Source organism: Mesoplodon bidens (genome assembly GCF_964165515.1).
Source record: "Mesoplodon bidens genome assembly, chromosome: 2".
Classification (NCBI taxonomy): Eukaryota; Metazoa; Chordata; class Mammalia; order Artiodactyla; family Ziphiidae; genus Mesoplodon; species Mesoplodon bidens.
The window spans coordinates 142,594,421-142,619,726 of record NC_138177.1 but is presented as its reverse complement, the minus strand read 5'-3'; the positions used below and the strand labels follow the sequence as shown (position 1 = coordinate 142,619,726).

Sequence of the window (25,306 nt, the reverse complement as noted above, 5' to 3'; positions counted from 1 at the left end):
CTCTTTGTCCACCCTGGTGGCATAGGTATCTAGGGAAATCAAGACTCTGGCTAGGTAAGTTTGGAGCCAGAATGTTAGAACTGGTAGAGGGACCTGGGAGGTCACCCTTCCTGACCATGTACCCCCTCAGGACATTTTACAGATGATCACATTAAGCCCCAGAGAGAGGAAAGATTTGCCCAAGGCCTCAGCATTTCAGGGTTCCAAATGAAATGATAAACTGGGATTTGATAAAGGTATCAAATCCCACCTCCCCGGTGTCAGAGCCAAGGACTGGAAATCAACCCTTCCGACTTCTGGCATAGTGTTCCTCAGTCTTATCCTGAGCGTACACTTGTGTCTCAGCAGCACAGAGAGCTATAAAATCATTCTGTTTTTCTCCTCAAATCACCTTCATTTGCCTTCTGACATCTGATAGAAGATACTAGGAAGGAAGGATAGAGTGGGAGAGGACTTTCCCAGTGTCTTCCTGGACCAGTATCATCAGCATCTCCTGGGAACATGCTAGTGATGCAAAATCTTGAGCCCCAACCCAGACCTAATGGATCAGAAACTCTGGGGGAGACACGTAGCAAACTACTTTAACAAGTGCTCCAGCTGATTCTGATAGACACTAAAGTTTACAATGGATTCTAATAGAAAATTAATTCCACATTAGAAAGACCTCCTGTTTACCAGGTCCTTCCTATCCTATAGAGAAATTCCAATTCTTTCCAAGGCTCTGAGGTAGTGGAATGAGCTCTGGGGTCAGAATTAGTTCTTACATGGCTGACTTGTGAGGTTTCCTATCTCTGAGCCTGTGCTTTCTCACCTATCAAATGGGATAGTCACCGCTTTTACCAGCCCCAGGGGATTGTTATGAGGCTTGAATGTGAGGCTGGCTGATAAACTGCTTTCTAAAACACTGCTGTGACTTTGTAAGAGATTGCTAGAGTTAATATTTGTATTGCTACTTTCAGCTTGAAAAAAATCCCTTTGATATCTAGCTCTACACAGAGAATAGCCAGCCCACCAACTAGGGTGGACTTCTCTTAATAGATAATGCTTACTGGAAACTTTTGCCCTGAGTCTTGGGTTCTGATGAGTGGTTGGAATGGAGCTCAGCACCTCATGCTCAGGAGTAAGGAGCTGAAATTTCATCATACCCAGTAAGTTTGTTTTCTCTCATATTGTTAAGGAGGAACTTGTTTATTTCTAACTGGGAGTCTTTTTCATTATCCAACAGAGTAGTACAAAAGGCAGTAGACCTTTAGAATGGTCCCCTCCCTTAAAGATTCAGGGCACTGACTATTAAAAATAACAGGAAATACTGCCTTGGAAATAAGTGAGTTGTAATGAAATTCCTATTCTTTGCTTTTGTCTTTTCCCATTTAACTTTCTTGAACTACTGACTTTCAGAATTAGGAGGAAACTAAACAACCATCAAATCCAGTTTAAAACTCATTATAGAACTCCCGTCTATTATATCCCCAATATTTTGTCTCTTAGCCCCTTTTTTTTTTTTTTTTTTTTTTTTCTTTTTGCGGTATGCGGGCCTCTCACTGTTGTGGCCTCTCCCGTTGCGGAGCACAGGCTCCGGACGCGCAGGCCCAGCGGCCATGGCTCACGGGCCCAGCCGCTCCGCGGCATATGGGTTCCTCCCAGACTGGGGCATGAACCCGTGTCCCCTGCATTGAGCAGGCGGACTCTCAACCACTGCGCCACCAGGGAGGCCCGTCTCTTAGCCCCTTTTTGTACACCTCTGGTGACCGAGAGTTTACTGCCCCACAAGTACACAGCCCATTCCATGTGAGACAGTTCTTACTCTCAGAATGTTCTTCCCTTTTTTGAGCTAAAAATCTACCTTCTAATAGTGTCCCATCCTCTCTTTGCCTCTAGCTCTTTGCCTTCTAGAGCAAAATTGATATTCTCCTCATAATAATAATAGCAATACAGTTATCATTTAAGAATAAAGGAATCTTCCAAATTCTGTAAACAATTGACTTTCTAGAGAAATTAGCATAAACCCTGAATACCTTAGATTCAGGCTTGATTACAGTCAGAGACCAAAGGCCACAAGCTTCAATAGCAGGAATTTTTAAAGGATACAAGTGTTTTTGAGAGGGTGAAGCACTCACTGAATTAACCATTAACTTCTGTTTACATAGATAAAGGAAAGAATAGTGTTTAATTATATGCCATTTATCACTGAATTTAAGTTAAAGCTATACTTAGAATCTTTTCTCATGAAATTGAATTTCTATGTTTATAAAAGGAACAGACCTTCCCAATAATACTAAAAGGTTTATTTTGATAGTTCCAAAGACTCTTGATTTGTAATCTTGAGATTACCAGTTGTTATAGGAAACTACCTCTGCTGTAGAAGATGTCAGTTTGTTCACTTAAAGTTACAAACTCTATTTGCCAGAGGAGGTTGATTATATTCACCAAAAATGATGAGTAACTACTGATCTAGTTCTGATTAACTCAACAATAATAAAAGATTGTACAGAATCTCTTAAAATTAGGAACATTGATAAAGTCATTCCTCATTGTAAAAAAATTGTTTTAATTGTAAAATAAATAAGCGGTTCAATCTTTTAAATTTTATTTATTTACTTTTAGCATAGGTAACACATTCTCATGATTAAGAAAATCATAAGATACAAAAGGCTAGTCTATGAAGAGTCTCTCTTCTACCTGTCTCCTGCCATCCACTTGTCCTCCCTAGCAGCGCAATCAGACAATCGAGGATATCAGTTTCTGTTAAATTCTTCCAGGGATATTTTCTGCATATACAAGCAACCATTAATACATATTAGTACCACCACTTCTTACAGGAAAAATAGTATGCAATATACATTGTTTAGGACCTTGCTTTTTCACTTAACAATAGATCTTGAAGATCATTCTATATCAAAAAACTTTCTTATTCTTTTTTATGGATGCAGAGTAAGCTTTGTAGGAATACACTATTACCGTATTTAACCAGTTTATTAATAAACTCTATTAATGTTTATGAATAAACATTTAAGTTGTGTCCACTCTTTTGCTATTACGAACAAAACTTGTACATATGATTGAGCATACGTGTAGATAAAATTTTTAGAAGTAGAGGGAATTCCCTGGCAGTCCAGTGGTTAGGACTCCGCATTTGCACTGCAGGGTGCACGGGTTGGATCCCTGGTAGGGGAAGTAAGATCCTATATGCCTCACTGCGAAAAATAAATAAATAAATAATTTAAAAAATTAATAATAAAAAAATTAAACTTCCTTGTGACTTAAACATTCTAAAAAAAATTTTTTTAGAAGTAGAATTGCTGGGTCAAAGGGAATGTACATTTAAAAATTTGATAAATACCACCTCCGAACTGTCCTCCATAAAAGTTGTTCAAATTTACACTCCCACCAACAAAATGTGGGACTACCTGTTAAAACCACCATCACACAGTGTCTTATCAGTCTTACAAATCCTTGTCAATCTGACACGTGAAAAATAGTATTTCAAAGAAATTCTAATTTGCATGTCTCTTATCTTGGGCAAGAATGAGCATTTAAGAGCCATTGCTATTTCTTTTTCTGTGAACTATTAATTCATGTCTTTTGCACTTTTTCCCCATGGATTTTGGTTCTTATAGATTTCACCTCTGTTTATAAATATGACAATTACCCATTTTCCTATGATACAAAATGCAAACATATATATATATATATATATATATATATATATATATATATGTATGGTCATTTTCATCTGACTCTTCTTATGGTGGCTTTTGCTTTACAGATATTTTTTATTTCCACATAGTTGAATTTATCAGTCTTTTATAGCATCTAAGTTTTGTTTTATACTTTAAAAGACCTTCCTCACTTTGAGATTACAGAAACTCCCATAGTTCCTTCAAGAAGTTTTTTTTTTTTTTAACATTTAAATCTTTGATGTATTTGAAATTTCTCTTGGTGAACAGTGTGATGTGTAGATCCACATTACATTTTTCTAGAATAACTGGCTATCCAGTTATTCTAACACCAAATGTAATGCCACATTTTTTACTGATTTGATACCTTTATTATACAAAATTCTCATGTATATTTGGAGGTATTTTTGGCCTTTCTATTCTATTTCATTGATTACAGTTCAACTGTGCTCCATTCTTTCTTGATGGCAGAGTAGTGGTTTTTTTATGGTGATTTTCCTCCACTACCACCAGGTCCACAGGGGAAGTGATTCTCAGTTCAGACACAGACAGTAAATCATATTGGTCTAAGCTAATATTAGTGGTCTTATTCCCTTTGCTATTTGCTGGTTTATTCATGGCCAGTAGACTTGAGGGGAACTCTATTGAATGGCTACTAGGAATAATAAAAATCTATTAGACATACAAAGGGGGATGTTTACAAGTTGGCAGTTGTATATATAAGTCTGAAGTTCAGAAGAGAGGTCTGGAATAGAGGTGTAATTTGGGGAATTATCATTACATAGATCGTATTTAAAGTAATGTGATAGGATAAAATCATTAAGGAGTGAGTATAAATGGAAAAGGAAAGAGGTCAGAGTATTGAGCCCTGGGGCACTGCAGTATTTAGTGTTTTTTTCTTTTTCTGGCTGCACTGAGACATCTTAGTTCCCCTGACTCGTACCCCCTGCAGTGGAAGCACAGAGTCTTAACCACCAGACCACCAGAGAATTCCTGACACTGCAGTATTTAGAGGTCAGAGAAATGTGGAGAGACCAAGAGCAGCCAGTAAGACAAAGAAGAAACAGGGCAGTGGAGTGTCATAGTAGGCAAGGAGGAGGAATTGATAAGCTGTGTCTAGTGCTCTTGGTAGGTCAAGTAACACTGATGACTGATCGCTGTGAGTAAATGGACATCACTGCTGACCTTGACAAGAGCATTTCAGTGGAGTGGTGAGGGGAAAGCTCAACTGGACAGGGTTCCACAGGAAATGGGAAAAAGGAAGTGAAGGCATCAAGTACTGTACAGACCACCTTTGTGAGATATTTTGCTGTAAAAAAGTGCAGAGAAATGGGGGCTGGAGGGTCAAGCTCAGTCAAGAGAGGTTTTGTTTTGTTTTAAGATGGAAGAAATACATTCATTTTGGTATGCCAATGGGAAAGAAAAACAGAAAAATCATGACACAGAAGAGAGGAGAATTGCTGGATAGATGTCTCTGAGAAAGTGAAATGGTAGGAACCTAGCACTGTGCTACTCAAAGTGTGACCTGTATACTAGTGATGGTCCACAAAAGTTTGTCACCAGTTTGTGACAGAAATCAAGAGTAAATATTTAGAGATTTTATAGCAATTTGACAGAAAAATTTTATGTCTATTGGATCTAATAAAAAACAAACAAAAAATCTGACTGGAGTAGTCAAAATTCATAGAGACAGAAAGTATTATAGAATGGTTGTTGTCAGGATCTGGTGGGAGGAGGGAATGAGGAGTTATTGTTTAATGGATACAGAGTTTCAGTGTTGCAGGACGACAAGAACTCTGGAGTTGGATGGTGGTTATGGTAGCACAACAACGTGAATGTAGTTAATGCCACTGAACTGTACACTTAAGAATGGATAGGAGGGTAAAAAAACTAAATCTATATCTATATCTATATCTATACTTGGGCTTGCATTTTGTATGTCTGATTTTAAATTTAATTTTCTAGTAATTTTTATTGCATTTTACAAAAATATAGGTTTATGGCTAATTGCAGGGAGAAAACAAGTCCTTTTGCACATAGTTTGAGAAGAATTGAGGAGGGTTTGACCTTACCTCGTTTGTATTAAGGAAAGGAAGGCAGAGTATAGGAGCAGAGTTACAAGCAGAGCAGAGTTATAGGTAGGTTGCAAGTCGTGGTGGTGGTAACTTATAGATGTTCTCTTTTGTTTGCTTCATTTCACAGTAAACTGGAAGCGAAATCATCAGGTAAGTGAGAAGTATTGGGGGCTTCCCTGGTGGTGCAGTGGTTAAGAATCTGCCTGCCAATGCAGGGTACATGAGTTCCAGCCCTGGTCCAAGAAGATCCCACATGCCACGGAGCAACTAAGCCCGTGTGCCACAACTACTGAGCCTGTGCTCTAGAGCCCGCAAGCCACAACTACTAAGCCCACGTGTCACAACTACTGAAGCCTGCGTGCCTAGAGCCCATGCTCTGCAACAAGAGAAGCCACTGCAGTGAGAAGCCCGCGCACCGCAACGAAGACCCAACGCAACCAAAAATAAATAAAATAAATAAATTTATTAAAAAACAAAGAAGTATTGGAAGTTTGAAGAGAGAGAGATGAAATAGTTATCTGGTGGGGTAGGGGAGTGATGAAACTGGAGAAATGTAGTAGGATAGCCAAGCATTAAGGGCTTATTTGATGATAATGATATCAAATGTAGGTGGAGGCCAGTCAGTATGATTTTGCCTTTTTCTCCACTCTACCTCCTTTTGCTACAGGATTACAGTTTCCTCAGGTGAATACAGGGAAAGGAAAGAAGGACTGGAGAAATGAAGGTGAATACCTAGGACTGATTTTCATAATGGACATAGAAGCTGAGCTGTTCATGAAAGGAAATGAGGACATAGGATAGTGTGAAGAATAGTGAAAAGGTAAGATTCTGAGTTTTGGTGGAGCTGAAGAATTTTTGGAGTTGGGTATTACAGGAAGTGAGCTAGAAAGGAAGGAGGTTGAGGTGGGAGAGTTGGGTGATTAAAACTGATATTATAGAGGAGTTACAGTTACTGGAAATGCGAAGACCTAAAGTATGAGCAAGGAAATGAGAGGCTGAGGCAAGGGTGATCCCTAGAGGAGAGGAACCTGAGAAGTTAGGGCATTGGAGGAATCATCTAAAACAACTGAAATCACCAAGAATTATGACAATAAGAATGAATGACAATAAACCAGAGCACAGGGGTCCATAGGTGACCGAAAGGAGTGACAGCTCTAATCTCCTGTTACGTCGTATGTTTAAAGCTCTTATTTATAAGCTCTAGTTATTTGAGTAAGTGTGGCTCCTTTAAGGGCCTGGGAGGGGGAGAAGCCAGAAATCGGGGGCGGGGCAGATGGGGGGGTTATTGTTGGGACTCCTCCGCCGAGTCTGCGCAGTGAGAGAGAGGAGGCAAGGCCAAGCTCCTGCTGGCGGCGCGGGCGGGGCCTCGGGGGCGGAGTCTGCGTTCCGGGTCGGGCTGCGGCTGCAGCTGCTGCCCTTCCAGCTCGTGAAGCAGGGAGGCCGAGGCCTGGGCCAAGCCCGGAGCCGCTGTTCGTCGGAGCCTCCTGGAGCCCCCGCGCAAGTTCAGCCTGGGGGCGGGCTCAGGCCCGGCCCGCCGCGGAGCCCAGGACAGAGGCTGCATGCCCGAGGACCAGTCCGGCGCAGCCATGGTGAGGGAGCGAGGCCTGCCTGAGCCGCAGCCGCCAGCCACCCTGGCCCCCGCGGCCCTGCCCTCCCCAGCTCTGATGCCCCGTCTGCTCCTGCCTTTACCTCCCCACCTTGTTACCTCCCCCTCGGTGACCGACTCCTTCTTCCCCTTGGTCCCCGGCCACCTACTGGGGTGACAGCCCTTCCCCCTTAATCTCTCTCCACTCGGTGACACCCTTTTTTTAAATCACCCCCAGTGACAGCTTCTTTTGCGTTCCCCTTTGCCTATTCCTCCTCGTCCTTTAACCCGACCTTCCTTTTCTCCTCTACCATTTTGCCTTGTTCTCTCTTTTGGGAAGTCTACGCCGTCCTTCTTTTTCCTCCCTCTTTTTCGCTCCTGCTCTTTGCTCTCGCTTCCTACCCCCTTTCACCATTTTATTTCCACTGCCCTCTCCTCTCTGTATTCTTTCTCCTTTTCGTCCTCCACCATCCACATTTCCTCTCCCCCTTATCGGATGTCCTCTCTTCCCCGCTCTCACAGCTGTCCCCATTTCCTTCTACGGGATTCAAGGGTCTAAGCAGGAACAATTTGAGGACGATTGCTTCCCAGGAGCTGTAGGGCGGGCAAATAGGGGGTCGCAGGCTTTCTTCTTCCTTTTCTTTTTTGTAGAGGGAAGAGGGAGTTTGGAGGTGTTGGAGAGAGCCTGCAAGCCTTATTACCTAATGTCAGTGCAAAACCTGAGTGATAGTGTGTTTTGGAGTGATGGAGTGAGGCATGGGGTGAGGGCCGGCGTGCATACTATGGCCTTATGAGATATCTAGCCTTTTGACAGAAATAACTTAAAACGTTTTAAAATGAATATTTTTTTGAGTATCTTTTAATGTGGAGTTACAGTTTGGGAAATTTAAAAATATTTATTTACAAGCTTTACTATTACTCAGAACAAATGGTTTTTGTTTGGAGGCAGAGACCAGAGCATCTGGAGACCGAAAATCAGCTTGGCAGTCAGATTGTGACAGTCTCTTTAATACCTTGTATTATCTTCATTTGTTTTGCCCTCTCTGCTTTTAGTTGGGAGAGCCTTACATTTGCAAATTTTCTCTCTCCTTCCTGTTTCTCTCTCTTGCCTGTTTGAAGCTTCAGTGGGTTTTTCATTGAGTTGGGTTCCACATGGTTTGCAGTTCAGTTAATGAACCCATTGCTCCATTATATGCAGCAATCTAAATTTTGGTCTCTGGGAGTAATAAGACATTCTAGTCAAAACGAAGTCCTGGTAATTATGTTCTCCTAGGAGGTTAGTTAATTTCTGATTTTCCCCCATCTGCTTTTTTGGAGAGTGGTTTATTTTAAAGTTGTTTAATCGGTGAACTTTCCCTAACTCACTGACTCTGCATTTTTAGGTTGTCATTCTCCAGTGTCTGCCTTCACAACAACTCTTCACATTCACAACTCATCACACTCATTGTATGTTAACCTGTTTCTTCCCCTGAAATGTGAGTTCTTCTAGGCAGGGACTATGCCTTACTTAACTCCTGTTACTACCAGTGCCCAGGCCAAGTAGGTGCTTGAATGATTTCACTTTATGGTCTCATTTTCCTATCTGACAAATATAATCTTGAACTGAAATTTGAGGCAACTAGTGGGCTACACAGAAAGAGTGAGTTTGAGAATCTTATTTTTGGTGCAAAAAGGAAATTTAGTAAGATGTGATCTTCTTTTCAGAATAAAGAGCTGTCCCACCAAATACACCAAATGGCTAGATTTTTGGAAGTGTTAGCCTTCCCACTGAGAATGAATGTATGAGTACAGAGGGAGTTATGAACTCCTTTTTGGGTATTTAGGATCCAAAAGTGCCGTTTGAGCTGGGCCTGAAAGGTGAATAGGATTTATATACATCATTTTGGGTAGGGGAAGAATGCTTTGTTGTGAATGTGAGTAGAAAGTAATTAGGATGTATTGTAGGTAGCAGGATTACCTTTATGTGACATGAAGAATGCAGGAATGAGGATGTGTAGTAGGAACTGAGACTAGAAAGACATTAGACATGGTTATGGTTTAGACTTTGTCTCCAACTAACTGGATTTCTCCTTGTTAAAACACATGCACACAGTGTAAAAGTATATGTATGGGAGAGGTGAAGAGAAGGCAAAATAGTAGCTTATTATGAGCTAGGAATTATTCGTAGAGGCTACTTTAAAAAATTTCCTTGTGCAACAGGTGTAGTAGGCACTCAATAAATAGAACCAAACATTATTATAAAGCTTCGTATTTTATATTTTTCAAAATTTTCATTGTTATGTTGTGTTTTGAATAGCTAGGGATGGCTTCCCAAAGGGTCCTACTTTCAGGAAGAAACCTAAAGGATTAAATTACAGGAGTTGTGTTGTGGAAAACCAGATAGGACAAATAGCACATGTGAATGACCTGTGATAGTACTCTCTCTTGCCTGTTAACCCTGCATATCCTGGAGTTCTCAGCTCAAGGAAGTCAAGAGAAACCCCAACTGCCCTGCCTACTCATCAGAAAAAACTCCCAAACAACCCTAAGTCACACACCTCCATTATGTAACTCTCCTTCATAGAATACACATCAATTGTAATTTTGTATTTCTTGCTATGACTTTTCGGTTAATGTCTGTCTCTACCCCCAGACCATAAAAGTCAATGATACAGAAGTGGCTTTTGACTAGCTTCTGAGGGCCAGGTGATGTTCTAGGCATTGTGGTCACAGTGGTTTAAAAAAAAAGACATGGTCCCTTGGGGTAAGGAAGATAGTAAACAAATGTATAATGAGAATAGTTATAAATGCTAAGAAGAAACGAATCAGGGTAAGGTATAAAGTGACATCTATTTGTGTATGGCAACTATTTTAAATAGTATGTTTAGGCAGCAACACTAATAGCTAATATTTGTTGAACATGACTGTGTATAGGCCCTGTTTTAAATGCTTTACATATTTTATCTCATTTAATCCTCATAGCAACCCAATGAGGTAAGTATTAGCTCTTTGAAGGTAGAGACTGGGTTTGTTTGGCTCATATTGTATCTTTAACACCTAAATAGTGCCTGGTGCATAATAAGTGCTTAATAAATATTTGTTGAATGGATGGATGACTTTGGGGAGGGTCAGAAAAAGCCAGGGAGGCTTTGTTGAGAAGGGACATTTGAATTGGAGTTTTAACTTACGGGTTTTATTGGGTAAGAGTTTGGAAAGGAAAGCCATTCTTGGCAAAGGGACTAGCTTGAGCATAGAAGCTGAAACTGAAGGATGTATGCAGGGAAATGTATGATTCTAGCATTAAGGGTGTGATAGGATGCAAGACTAGGTGAGCCTAGGGTCAAATTATGGAGGACCTTGAATCACAGGCTCAGGAGTTTGGGCCTCATTGTAAAAACTTTGGGTACCTTGAAAGATGTGAAGGAATTATCATAAGAGATTTTGAGGATGATCACTCCAAATCAATATGAAACATGATTTGGAGTGTCAAGAGCTGTTGCACTAGTCTGGGTGAAAAGGAAGTGCGTGAACTTTCACCCTTACCTTGTGGTGGTGGTGGTGATGATTTAAATTGGAGGAAGGAGAGTATAGGGAAATGGAATAGGAAGATCTGACACACCACTTTTTGGCTAAGTGAATTTTCCACAGAGGCATTACTAAGGAGTTATAGAATCACTAACAGCTTTGCAATTTTGCTCTCTGGGCCTCGGTTTTCATATATTATGCTGCCTTTAGGGATTTATGAGAATATGAAAACAAGGTAAATTTACCATACCAAAGTCCTTAATTTACAAACAGTAAGTCTCCCAAAGGTCATATGTTAGGTCATATAGAGGGAGAATTAGCACTTCCCAACCTTATTTAATTTTTTAAAATAGTTTTTATGTGATATGAGAAAGGAGTAATTTTAATATATATATATATTTAATATATATATTTTATTTTTGAATTATATATATAGCTTATTTAATAATATACTGAACAAAATACCTTAAAACAAATTTCAGCCATTACTGTTCAACAAATGACACATTAACATAAGATAAAGCATATTTTTAAATGAATATAACAGTGTAGATTGAAATTAATTATGCTTATGGTATCAAAATAGATAAGAACTGACTTTTTAACCTTAAATTAGGAATTCTTGCTTTTTTTGTACTTTAAAAATCAGCGGGTTTTCTTAAAATTAATTTTTATTGGGCTATAGTTGATTTACAATGTTGTGTTAGTTTCTGGTGTACAACAAAGTGAATCAGTTATACATACATATATCCACTCTTTTTAAAATTCTTTTCCCATATGGGTCGTTACAGAGTATTGAGTAGAGTTCCCTGTGCTATACAGTAGGTCCTTATTAGTTATCTATTTTATATATAGTAGTGTGTATATGTCAACCTCAATCTCCCAACCCCCTACCCTGCTTCCCCCTTGATAACCATAAGTTTGTTTTCTACATCTGTGACTCTATTTCTCTTTCGTAAATAAGTTCATTTGTACCGTTTTTTAAGATTCTCCTTATAAGTGATATTATACGATATTTGTCTTTCTCTGTCTGACTTACTTCACTCAGTAGGACAATCTCTAGGTCCATCCATGTTGCTGCAGATGGCATTATTTCATTCTTTTTTACAGCTAAGTAATATTCCATTTTATATATGTACTGCATCTTCTTTATCCATTCCCGTTCCTTCATCAGTGGACATTAGGTTGCTTCCATGTTCTGGCTATCGTAAATAGTGCTACAATGAACATTGGGGTACATGTATCTTTTTGAATTATGGTTTTCTCTGGATATATGCCCAGGAGTGGGATTGTTGGATCATATGGGAACTCTATTTTTAGTTTTTTAAGGAACCTCCATACTGTTCTCCATAGTGGCTGCACCAATTTACATTCCCACCAACAGTGTAGGAGGGTTCCCTTTTCTCCATACCCTCTCCAGCATTTATTGTTTGTAGATTTTTTTTTTTTTTAAGATGTTGGGGGTAGGAGTTTATTTATTTATTTATTTATTTTTGCTGTGTTGGGTCTTCGTTTCTGTGCGAGGGCTTTCTCTAGTTGTGGCAAGCGGGGGCCACTCTTCATCGCGGTGCGCGGGCCTCTCACTATCGTGGCCTCTCTTGTTGCGGAGCACAGGCTTCAGACGCTCAGGCTCAGTAATTGTGGCTCACAGGCTTAGTTGCTCCGTGCATGTGGGATCCTCCCAGACCAGGGCTCGAACCCATGTCCCCTGCATTAGCAGGCAGACTCTCAACCACTGCACCACCAGGGAAGCCTTGTAGATTTTCTGATGATGGTCATTCTGACTGGTGTGAGGTGATACCTCATTGTAGTTTTGATTTGCATTTCTTTAATAATTAGACATGTTGATCATCTTTTCATGTGCTTTTTGGTTGTATGTCTTGTTTGGAGAAATGTCTATTTAGGTCTTCTGCCCATTTTTTGTTTGGGTTCTTTGTTTTTTTGATATTGAGATGCATGAGCTGTTTGTATATTTTGGAGATTAATCCCTTGTCAGTTGCTTCATTTGCAAATATTTTCTCCCATTCTGTGGGTTGTCTTTTTGTTTTGTTTATGGTTTCCTTTGCTGTGCAAAAGCTTTTAAGTTTAATTGGGTCCCATTTGTTTACTTTTGTTTTTATTTTCATTACTCTAGGAGGTGGATCAATAAAAATCAGTAGGTTTTTATAATTTTTCTGTTTTGTTTCTAAGTGACAAAATAAAAAGAATGGTTCTAGGCTGTTGCTTGCAAGCTTGTCTCCACAAATAAAACATTGGAGGTACGGATAGTTTATTTCTAATATTGAAAATCCAAATTGGATATAACTATCATCACATTTCTTTTTTTAATACTTAAAAAAAATACTGAGATACCTTGATGTACCATTTAAGAATCCTGATAAGATAAATTCACTCATTTACTCTTATTTCATCATCAGTGCAGCTTGTGTTTCCTGTCTTTAACCAACAGTTCATTCTAAGAATAAAAATAATTTAAAATTACTGTGTTGTTCTGTGTTCAGATGAAGTTATAACAACTGAGTGACTATAATATGATGAGCCAGTTTTCTCATTTCCACTGATTCACACATATTCAGTGGATAAATTTTTGGATACTCTCAACTATTCTGTTTTTACAGGAGAAAAATTTAAATAATTATTAGATGGTCAAAAATATACAAATCGGTGTTTACATGTGTATAACTGAGTTACTTTGCTGTACAGCAGAGATTGGTACAACATTGTAAATCAACTATACTTCAATTAAAAAAATTTTTTTTTTTTCTTTGCGGTACGTGGGCCTCTCACTGTTGTGGCCTCTCCCGTTGTGGAGCACAGGCTCCGGATGCACAGGCTCAGCGGCCATGGCTCACGGGCCTAGCCGCTCCATGGCATGTGGGATCTTCCCGGACTGGGGCACGAACCCGTGTCCCCTGCATCGGCAGGCGGACTCTCAACCACTGCGCCTCCAGGGAAGCCCCAAAAATATTTTTAAATATACAAAATGAAATAGATATCAATGTTGAATTTAATGATTGAATCATCCATGAATTAGGAAATGCTGGCTAGAACACTACTTTTTGCATAGGTTCTAAAGCTAACCCTTAAAAACATATAACCAATAAGTAGCAGAAATAGTCATTATCTGCAATAGAATAAAAGACATTTTTAATGCTAATAATTAAAATGGGAAAATAATGTTAAAACGAAATTCTTTTTCTTTTTACAGAACTTTTTTTTGTTTTTGTTTTTTATTTTTGGCTGTGTTAGGTCTTCGTTGCTGTGCACGGGCTGTCTCTAGTTGCGGCGAGCGGGGTGGGGGCTACTCTTCGTTGCAGTGTGCGGGCTTCTCATTGTTGTGACTTCTTTTGTTGCGGAGCACAGGCTCTAGGTGCACGGGCTTCAGTAGTTGTGGCATGTGGGCTCCGGAACGCAGGCTTAGTAGTTGTGGCGCACGGGCTTAGTTGCTCCACAGTGTGTGGGATCTTCCCGGTCCAGGGATGGAACCCATGTCCCCTGCGTTGGCAGGCAGATTCTTAACCACTGAGCCTCCAGGGAAGCCCAAAACAAAATTCTTGAATGCTGGGACATTTATTTAGAGAGCATGATCTCAAGCATTTAGTGAGCACACAATGTATCAGATGATATACTAATTAATCTTTACAGTTCCATGAGGTTGATGATGCTTTCTCATTGCACAGTTAAGAAAACTGAGGCTTTGAGAAATCAGGTAACTTTCCTATAGTCATATACCTAATAAGTGACAGAACAGGATTCAAGCAGAGGTTTGTCCAACCGCTAAGTCTGTGCTACTTCAGACACCTTCCCTGTACTCTATGAGACTGTAGGAATATAAACTGAATACAGGCATTTAAAATATTTGTACCGTTGTTTCCATTATAAGAGTAATTCATATTTATTGAATATGTCAAAGGGTATATATAATTTGATGGTTCTTGATCCATATTGCCAAATCGTCTTTCCACAAAGCATTTGGAGAGTATCAGATGTTGGTGGCATTCTGTGTTTAGCATTTAGATACCTTTTTAACATTGAAAAGCTTGAGACACGTGACAGGAATATGCTTTTAGAATACATCAGTTGGGGGTGAAAAGCAAAAGGCTGGTAGAAATTAAGTATTATTTTAAAGTGATACTGCACTCTTAATTCTAACAGCATCTACTGTGCACTGAAAGTGTACATTTCAAAATATTATTGTGGACAGAGCATACCTGGTATGCATGTAAATTTGTGGACTCTTCACTACGCTTAAGGAACCTGCAGTTTAGGCCCCGCTAGTTTATAGTGGTCTTATAGCGCTGCTGCAGCCACACAGATTGTACTGCACAAATCAGGTGGCAGCTGTACATATGGCCAGCAATAGGTCTACAAAGATCCTGTGTACTTGGCAGCATCTAGTACATAGTGGGGGCTCAGCAAATAGTTTTGCATAGTATACTAGGATTCTTAAGATCTAATTCTTTAATGAGCTAATCATTTTATGAGAAAAAGTCGTTGCATTTCCTGCTCAGTAATACTGAGCACACATGCTGTTTATCGTGCCTCTAGTTTTGCTTACACTGTTACTTTAGCCTAGAATGCTGTGCCCTTCTTTATTATTTAACCTTCAGGTGTCCCCTTAAACCCTACCTCCTTGTGAAGCCTTCATTTACCCTCAGGCAGCCTTGGGTTCCTCCTTTCTTGTTTGCCTCCCCTGTACATTGTATGTGCTTTGGTTACAGCAGTTACCCGGTGGTGGTGGTATTTTTGTTAAGGAGACTGGCTCTCTCTCCAGATTATGAGCTCCCTGAGGGTAAGAACAGAGTTGTATTTTTTCAGCTTCGTGTCTTAAGCACTTGGCATAATGCATGAGACACAGTAAGTAAATAAATATTTGTTCAATGAAAGAATGTGTGTATTTTGTAGAGAAGTGCATAAGGTGATGTTAACTGAGATGTGAGTCATGAAAAAGGGGAAAAAAGGTGAACACTCTGTATAGGTCCCCTGAGGGGAAAAAGAGTTTTGATGGGTAAGAAATTTTGGATCAGAGAGTTTCTCCTACTAGCGTTAAGTGATACTTTTGACCTAGGATAAACATTTCTGTCCAGAAGAGTTCATCAGAAAGAGTTGGGGAAGAAACCAAGTGATTTCAAGATGAATTGCAAAGCAATATCCCTTTGTATAAAAATTTGAAAATTATTTGTCTATAATTTGTGGAGGTATCCTTCTGGAGAACAGAATATTTAAATACAGATAGGAAAGAATCAGTGACTGGTAAATGTAGAGGGGTGGTTAATTATACATTTTGTTAGCTCTGTATACAGATCTTTTTTCTTTTTTCCTATCTCCAGTTCTCCCTCGTGTAAACACTTTTCTTAGCTCTCAAAAGCATCTTAATGCCTGTTCAATGTCATATTCTCCTTTTCTAAGGGCATTTAAAAAAAGTTTCAATGTTCTTAGTTACGTAATATCAGTTATATTCTTTTCATAGGCCTTTTAACCTATGGCAAATCGTTTTATCTCTCTGTGCCTCCATTTTTAAATCTCTAAAGTAAAAAGGTTGTATTAAATCCTCTCTGTGATCCCTTCCACCGCTTAAAAAAATGTAGTAAGATTCTAGCATGTTAAAGGTAAATATTTTAGTAAAGTAGATATATTCTATTACCTATAGTACTGTGGAATCAGAGCATGCCGCTTTTTTTTCTTTCTTTCTTCTTTATAAATTTATTTGTTTTGTTTTTGGCTGCATTGAGTGTTCGTTGCGTTGGGTCTTTGTTGCTGTGTGCGGGCTTTCTCTAGTTTTGGTGAGTGGGGGCTACGCTTCGTTGCGGTGCTCGGCCTTTTCATTGCAGTGGCTTCTCTTGCTGTGGAGCACAGGCTCTAGGTGCACGGGCTTCAGTAGTTGTGGCATACGAGCTCAGTAGTTGTGGCTCGCGGGCTCTAGAGTGCAGGCTCAGTAGTTGTGGCACACGGGCTTAGTTGCTCTGGGGCATGTGGGATCTTCCCGGCCCAGGGCTCGAACCCGTGCCCCCTGCATTGGCAGGCGGATTCTTAACCACTGCACCACCAAGGAAGTCCCAAGCTGCTTTTATAGGTGTTAATTTTGTGTAAACTCCATATATTACCCAATTTTTCACACTAGAAACCCTTCATTCAATTATGTTAATATTTCCATGGTGCTTTAGTATTTTAAAGACACGTTCAGGGCTTCCCTGGTGGCGCAGTGGTTGAGAGTCCGCCTGCCGATGCAGGGGACACGGGTTTGTGCCCCGGTCCGGGAAGATCCCACATGCCGCGGAGCGGCTGGGCCTGTGAGCCGTGGCCGCTGAGCCTGCACGTCCGGAGCCTGTGCTCCACAACGGGAGAGGCCACAACAGTGAGAGGCCCGCGTACCGCAAAAAAACCAAAACCAAAAACAAACAAAAAAAAAACAAAAAACAAACAAACAAAAAAGACGTTCATACACATCCCATTTATTCCTCACTGCCATTTTGTGAGGTAGTCGAGATGGAGGTTTAGCACTGGTTTTACAGGTAAGAAAACTGAGAAGTTAATTTATTTGCCTAAGGACACACAGCCATTAAGTAGCAGAACCAGGACTGACTGCAAGCCCAGTGCTCTTTCCATTATTAACTGAGCTTCTCTGTTTACCATATTATATTTCAAAACTAATGCTAGAAAAAAAAAAACTAATGCTAGTAGTTTAGAGGAAAATAATGCTAAAGTATATCTTTGAGTTGTTGATTCCTATAATCTGCTCATCTTCTCAGTGATTACTGACCTGAATTTTTGTTTTGTTTCTTAGAATAGCGTTATTACGTGAGCTAAGATGGAAGGGAAGGGGATTTGTTTACCTTTGCAGGCCTTGATCTTTTTCAGATAGAAATCTAGCTCCTTGCCCTTTAACACACAGCCATTTGCCACACTGCCCAAGCCTTGAAGTGACACATGCAAGAAGCTTGCCTTACCTGCATTTTTATTTGGTGTCTAGGGATCTCTGAAGAGTAGTTGGTGGGTTTTTTTTGGTGGTGGTTGTTTTTTCTGGCTGCGCCACATGGCATGTGGAGTCTTGTTTCCCTGACCAGGGATCGAACCCATGCCCCCTGCAGTGGAAGCGCAGAGTCCTAACCACTGGACCGCCAAGGAATTCCCTAGTTGGTGGGTTTTTTTAAAAAGAAAAATAATTCCCCTCAGTCCATGCCAAATAATTCAAAAGATCTGTACCCTTGAGCACAATATATCTGTGCCTTTGGTATTACCTTCTTGACCTTCTCCCTCATTTGTAAAGTGATTGTATTTGGGGAAAGAGAAGGTAAAGGGATTAAATCAAATCTAAGGTTACATTAGGTGTTTATTCCTGGAAGTCTAACTTGGTTGAATCAGTAGTAAAAAATACAAGGGGAAAAAAACCCCCATAAACTAAAAAGAGATTTCCCATGGAATACTACTAAAATGAGGAATCAAAGATTGTTCCAGTATCGGAAGTTTCTTATATCAAAATGAACTCAAATGACATTTGTCTGCTTTCAATCCCATTGTTTAATTTCAAAGCTAGACTTGGGACTTAATATTTCTCTCTAGACATATAGTCTCTTTCTCTAGGAGCAAATAAGTATTTTAAATACACCTAATAATAAATTTGTGCTTTACTGTTTATTCACTCAACAAACATTTAGTGCCTACTATGTAATAGGCATTATTGTTGGCTCTGGGAATACAGCAGTGAACAAAACATAGTGTTTGTTCTATGGAGTTTATATTGTATAGTAGTAGCTAACATTTATTGAGCGTTTAATATATGCCAGTCACTGTTCTAAGTGTCTTTCACCTAAAATTTATTTAATTCTGACAACAATCCTGTAATGTAGGTACTGTTATTGTCTGTATTTTACAGATCAGGAAACTGAGGTATGGAGAGATTAAGTATTTATGCCTAAAGTTATATTGTTTTATAAGTGGTAGAGCTGGCATTTTAATCCAGGCAGTCTGACTCCCAAACCCATGCTTTTCACTGAAGTGTTACATAGTCCTTCAGAGAGATGTCAGTAAAAAAATTTATTTCTAATACTGAAATTGTCAAGTTTGTAATCTTTGTAGTCACCTGGTTTCTGGTCCAATCTTTAGGAAAAAATCATCCAGGGTTACAAAAAAAAGGAGCACTTTCAGAGCCGTTACCTTCTGTGGGAGGATCTGTGAGTCCTAGGAGCCTTTCAGGTAGGAGATGAGATTTTTGAGCCTGTCATATGAGTAGGAACTGAGACAACTACATAAAGCCAAGACCCTAACACCTAACAAAATGCCCACACCACACCGTTGGTGAAAATGTAGACTAAAAAATATCTGCCTGATGGTGTAGGGAAACACAGGAACTTATTTATCTTGACATGGTCTCTGGATGGGAAAATTCTCTCCTGAGAATTTACAATCATGAACCTTCTGCCCTGTGTGTCTGAAACTTGAATTTATATAACTTGTGCAAGATCATGACTATTAAGTGAGAAGGGAACATTTACTGAGTAATTACTGTGTTAGGCATTGTGCTGGGGGCTTTAAACACATCTTTGCCCTTCATCCTGACAGTAGCATCATGAGATAAGTACTAATATTATCCCCATTCTACAAAGGACAGGACTGAGGATCAGAAGAGCTAGGTAATTTGCAGTATAACAGCGCTGAATTCAAATCTTGGTCCAGTATTCTTCCTGCTAAGCACAATGCCTCTGGAAGCATCACTTCATTTTTGTGCCTCAGCTTCCTTAACTGTAAAATGAGATTTGTAATATATTTCCTTTTACTTCCTTTTGCTTCATAAAGTTCCTTTTTTACTTCATAAAGTTATCAAATGAACTAAAGGATGTGAATTTGCTTTATTCACTGTAAGCTACTGTTACTGGCATCATCTGTAAAGTGTATTTTTCCTTTTAATTAAGCGAAAGAGAGACCTCATTATTCAGCAATTTTGAAGTCCACAAGGTCTGTCTTGAGAAATTAAGGCAATCTGAATACTTTTTGTGTCAGATATTTCCTGAAGTAGTTTCATGAGAGAAATAAAATGAATTTTGAGATAAGTTACCATCTAGCAACTTACTAATTCATTCAACTATTAATTTATTGGATGCATTTTTGAGGACTTTAGTTCCCAAATATAAAAGATGCCTGGGGCTTCCCTGGTGGCGCAGTGGTTGAGAGTCCGCCTGCCGATGCAGGGGACACGGGTTCGTGCCCCGGTCTGGGAGGATCCCACATGCTGCGGAGTGGCTGGGCCCGTGAGCCATGGCCGCTGAACCTGCGCGTCTGGAGCCTGTGGTCCGCAACGGGAGAGGCCACAACAGTGAGAGGCCCACGTACTGCAAAAAAAAAAAAAAAAAAGATGCCTGATCTATGAGGATCTATTTCATTTTTTATCATACCAGCAACAGTGGAAGCCCCAGTCTCCTCCAACAGTAGACTACAATTGCAATATGTAGTCAATTCTCAGTGTCCCCCACCTTCCCACTTGTTAGAAATAAGTAGCCCACTGCTCAGAATGCTGAAATGCTTCTTTGTCATGACCCTGGCAATATAGTCACAGAATGAAGCTTTTAAATATATAAAACAAAGCAACCAACAAATTATATAACTAAGTCACAGGGAAGTGACTGAGTATGCCTCTAGCTGAGTATTGCATAGATGACTAAATACTTCAAGGAAGGAGAGTATAAGAAAGAAAATTTAAAATTTAGGAGGATTAAAAGAAAGCCATGAGAAGAAGGTTAGGAAGAGCTAATGAGTATCAGTGTATGATTCCTCAGAGACTCCTCATGAAGAAGTCTGCCTGATACTTGGAAGTGTTGCAAAGCTCCTACTAAACATGTACGATACAAATTTAGTTTGTTGGAATTCCAGTAATTTCTTGGAAGAGAGCTTTGTAATCAGTATGTTGTCTTGAGTTGATAGTAGTTTTTTTATTGTTACTAGTTTTTTGGTTTTTTTTTTTGCGGTACGCGGGCCTCTCACTGTTGTGGCCTCTCCCGCTGCGGACCACAGGCTCTGGACGCGCAGGCTCAGCGGCCATGGCTCACGGGCCCAGCCGCTCCGCGGCATGTGGGATCTTCCCGGACCGGGGCAGGAACCCGTGTCCCCTGCATCGGCAGGCGGACTCTCAACTACTGCGCCACCAGGGAAGCCCTGTTACTAGTTTTGTATCTTAATTGTGAATTATCATTGATTTAACTTTATTATTAATCTAGTGTGTGGTGACATAAATTTGCATTAACAGAACTTTTGACATAAAATTTTCCAAATTTAGACTTTGACAATGTATTGTTATTCAAATAGGAAACATCCATTTTATTGTTAAAGCAGATGTCTACAAAAGTCCCTTGTAGTGATACTTCTTTGTTAATGTGGTTCTCCATTGGAACTTGGGAACCAAGAGGGATGGGTAGGCTGTGAGGTTTTTTGCCCCACTTAAGTGGGCCATAGACAAAAAGCATTTGAAAACTACTAGCTTTCCTTGAATTCATAGTCTTGAGGGGGAGACGGCCATCTAAACAAATAAGTCATACAGTGGCTAATTGTAATAGAACTATATACAAAATGTAGTGTGATTAAATCTGTGTTTTGGAATATGAGGGACAGCTTCCTGGAGGAGTGGACATATACACCGGCTCTTGTAGTGTGAGTAGGAATTTGATAGATGGACAGGTAGGAAAGGGCACTCTAAGGAGAGGGGACAGCATATATAAAGAAGGGGAGGCATAACTACCACTGGTAGCATTCCTTCTCTGAACCTCAGCTTCCTCAACAAAAATAATCTCTTTTCTCCTCACTTCATAGAGCCATAATGATTGTTTTGAAAAGGCTTTATAAATAGAAGTGCTAGACAGATGTTTAATGATGAAGGTTCTCATTATTACTTTTTTTTTTTCTTCAACATTTGAAAGCCTTCTGTGTCTCCCCTAGGTGGTGTCATTTCAAGACCTCTCCTAACCTCCTTTCAGCTTAGTTGTTCTTTTCTTTGGTTTTGTTTTGTTGTTCCTTCAGGGTTCTGCTTTGTGACATCTAAAGGCAGGAGCAGAAGAGCAGATATTTGTGTATATACCTTGGCTTTAATAGCAGGAGACATTCTTTAACTGCTTATGTACAACTATTTAAGCTGTGTTCCATGTAGTTTAGAGCAGTGTCAGAATCCATGGAACATAATCCTGCAGCCAAAGGTCATTTTGTCATAACTCAAAGTCTTTATTTGCAGATTTTTGAACATTGTAAAATAGAATAGAATTCACAGATGTGCTTCTTAAAATTCCCTTTTTATTTCCTATCTTCTTCCCTTTATACATCATAGCTGGTCCCTTGCCTTTCCCCTGAAAACCCTGCCAAGACTCCTTTTCCAACCCAGTCCACCATTATTAGATGGTAAAACCTCTGGAGAATGTAAGACTGGGAAAGGGTATAGGAGCAGTGGTAAGAAGTTACATTATGGCCAATTTAGGTAAAATATAAGTGTGTGTATATAAATACACAAGCACATGTTTTCATTCAAAATTAAGATCGTTTTATTGAGTCTAATAAAAAATGTCTATTTTTACTAGTTTGAATACATACATTATTGAAAAGTATGGCTATCATTGATTCAATTGACACTGATTTTTGGTTATCTTGTAATATTTGAAAAGCAGAAACATGAATATAGCTTTATTTACATTTCCACAAATTTTTACTTTTGTCTTTTTTCATTTTTAATTATTTGATAATTTAGAAAACTATATGAAACATTTACGTAAGCCATGGAACATAGTAAACAAATATCTAAAGACCAGCGTCGAACTTAAGAAATAGAAGATAACCACTGCCATTTTTTCCCTTGTGTGCCCCATTCTTCTGTGCCACTTCACCCACCCCCAAGGTATCCAAGGTATTCACTACCCATTTTTTTGGCGGGGGGGGCGGTGGCGCCTTGCCAAACCTACGCCCCCTGCATTGGAAGCTCGGATTCTTTAACTACTGGACCACCAGGGAAGTCCTGTCAACCATCCTTTTTTATTTTAAATCTTTCCCTTGCTTTTTTCTATAGATTTATCATAACATATTGTTTAGTTTAGAGGTAGCTTTTTTTTTTTTTAGAGGGAGCTTTATAATCTTCTGAAATAACTTTTCAGACAATATCATTTCCTATGCCTGTATAGACGTTTAAGTGAAATCCTGCTGCACGTACAGTTTTTATTTTGCTTAGACTAACTTTATTCTTAGCATTTTACTGTCTTTAAAAGTTATTCAGAAACATACATATTGCTATGTAATTATCTATAGAGTTGATATACCATAATTTGCTTGCCATTTCCCCCGTGTTTTAGACATTTCTATATGTGGGTTTATTTTAGGGGGGGTCAGAAAAACTATGATTAATCCCTTTGTGTAAATACCTTTGTTAATATCTCTGATTATTTCCCTTTGCTTGTTTTTTTTTTTGTTTTTTTTTGGGTAAATTCTTAGATGAAGTACTAGATCCAGAGACTGGGTGTTTTTAAGATTGTAATTAAGTCTTTTCTATCCAGAAAGATTGCGCCAATTTATACTTTGACCAGTAGTATTTGAGAGGACTAAGTACACTTGATTTGAATGATTCACAATGTCAGGATTATATCCTGTCCTAGAAGACACTGTGTTAACCAAAAAAATTAAATAAAGGGCTGTGCTGTTCTTTCAGACTGGTGCTGTTTTTGCTGTTTTCCATAGGATATTTTTTCAGCCATTGTTCAGGGACCATGTCATTCTGCCTGCTGTATATGTGATGGTTAATTACAGGGCTTAGTTATTGCTTCTGATCACTTCCCCTGAGAATTTATCTACTCTTATGACTCCACTGTCACCAGTAGGGGATGATATTTTAATCTGTATATTCAGCTGAATTCTCTCACAGAAGCATTATTAGTTCCTTTTTTGTACTTGCCTAAGCAGGCAGACTTTCCACGGCCTTAACAAATTCCCCTGAAGAAATAATTCCTTGCCTTGTCTTCTTATCAGTCTTGTCCTTATCAGTCATGTGACCTCATGGGAGTATCAGTCTTGTCCTTACCAGTCTTGTCCTTATCAGTCATGTGACCTCATGGGAGTATTAATTACTATTTCATTTTTTAATTTTTATTTTCTAACTTTTTATTTTGACAATTTCAGACTTATAAAAAGTTGCAAAAATAACACGAAGAATTCTCATGTAGACATTCACCCAAATTCCCCAAATGTTAGCATTTTATCCTGTGTGCTTAACTGTGCTCTTTACACACACACACACACACACACACACACATTTACCACTGGTTAACTACTACTTTAAATCATGGAGTTTTTTTTTTTTTTTTTTTAAATCTCGACTTCTCCTTCCTCTACCCTTTTCCCTCCTTCTGAGCGGCCTATATGGGATAGGAAAAAGGACCTGATATTTGGAATTAAATACTTTGGTTCAAGGCCCAATTCTGCCACATTTTTAACTAGATGAACTTGGGTACACTGTTCTTTCTGATCTCCAGTATCCTCATATACAAAATGGTGTCTATTATACCAGCTCCACAAAACTGTTGTGACGGCTAAATGAGCTAATGTATGTCAAAAGTATGCTGTATGAATGCTGGTCAGTCCTTCAGAGAATACTCGTGTATCTAGTACAGTGCCAGGCATTGTGCTAAGTACTGGGGATTCAGAAAAAATCAGCATCTATTTCCTATTTGGTCACTTACTGTATTTTGTCAATTCTTCCTTCGAATTATTTTTCACTTTTGATTTTTTTTCCATTTTCTTTGCTTCTACCCTAATCTATAGCATTATCACCTCATGTTTGAGTCACTGCAACAACCAACAGGTCTCCAAGTTGTTTTTTGGCATTTATGTCAGTGACAAACTAATAATTGTCCTGAGGTATGGTACAGTATAGTGGAAAAGATATGGACTTCATAATCAGTAGACCTAGGTTTGCATCTTTGCCCCACTTCTTACAAATACTGTGACTCTGGGCAAGTATCTTTACCACTATTCTAATTTGAACTCGTTCTTTTTTTCTTTTAACAGGTAAATATCAGGGAGTGTTTTGGCTGCTAAGGATATACAGAAAGGGTTAATATGTTCCTTGAACTTGAACAGCATCATGGTCTAGTGGGGGAGACAGATACAGTCATAAGTAACTATGGTGTAACATAGAATTATAAAAGAAAACTAGCTTTGGAGTCAGATATAAAGGGCAGCTTATGTAGTCGTAAAAGCACAGACTTAACTCTAGAATCAGATTGCCTGGGGTCTAATCCTGGCTCTGGCACTTATTAGCTGTATCATCTTGGGCAAATTAATAAACCCCTTAAAGCCTCAGTGTCTTCATCTTCATAGAATGGGAATACTGATAGAACTTACAGAATTTTAATGAGAAGTAAATGAAATTATATATGTAATGTACTTAGCATAGTTTATTGCATATAGCACATAGCATATGTTAACAAATAATGAGCCCAATAATTATG

At 39.2% G+C, this 25,306-nt stretch overlaps 1 protein-coding gene across 1 annotated transcript in view; it reads left to right on the top strand.

Moving 5' to 3' along the window:
• Positions 1 to 7,146: 7,146 nt before the first annotated feature.
• The window catches only part of ZYG11B (zyg-11 family member B, cell cycle regulator), a gene marked incomplete at its 5' end in the record, with an annotated part of 147,674 nt that continues 129,514 nt past the window's right edge, over positions 7,147 to 25,306 (top strand). Inside the window, one exon of the mRNA XM_081223093.1 lies at positions 7,147 to 7,341. Within this exon, the coding sequence (XP_081079219.1) occupies positions 7,312 to 7,341 (30 nt within the window). The remainder of the gene's footprint in view (positions 7,342 to 25,306) is intronic.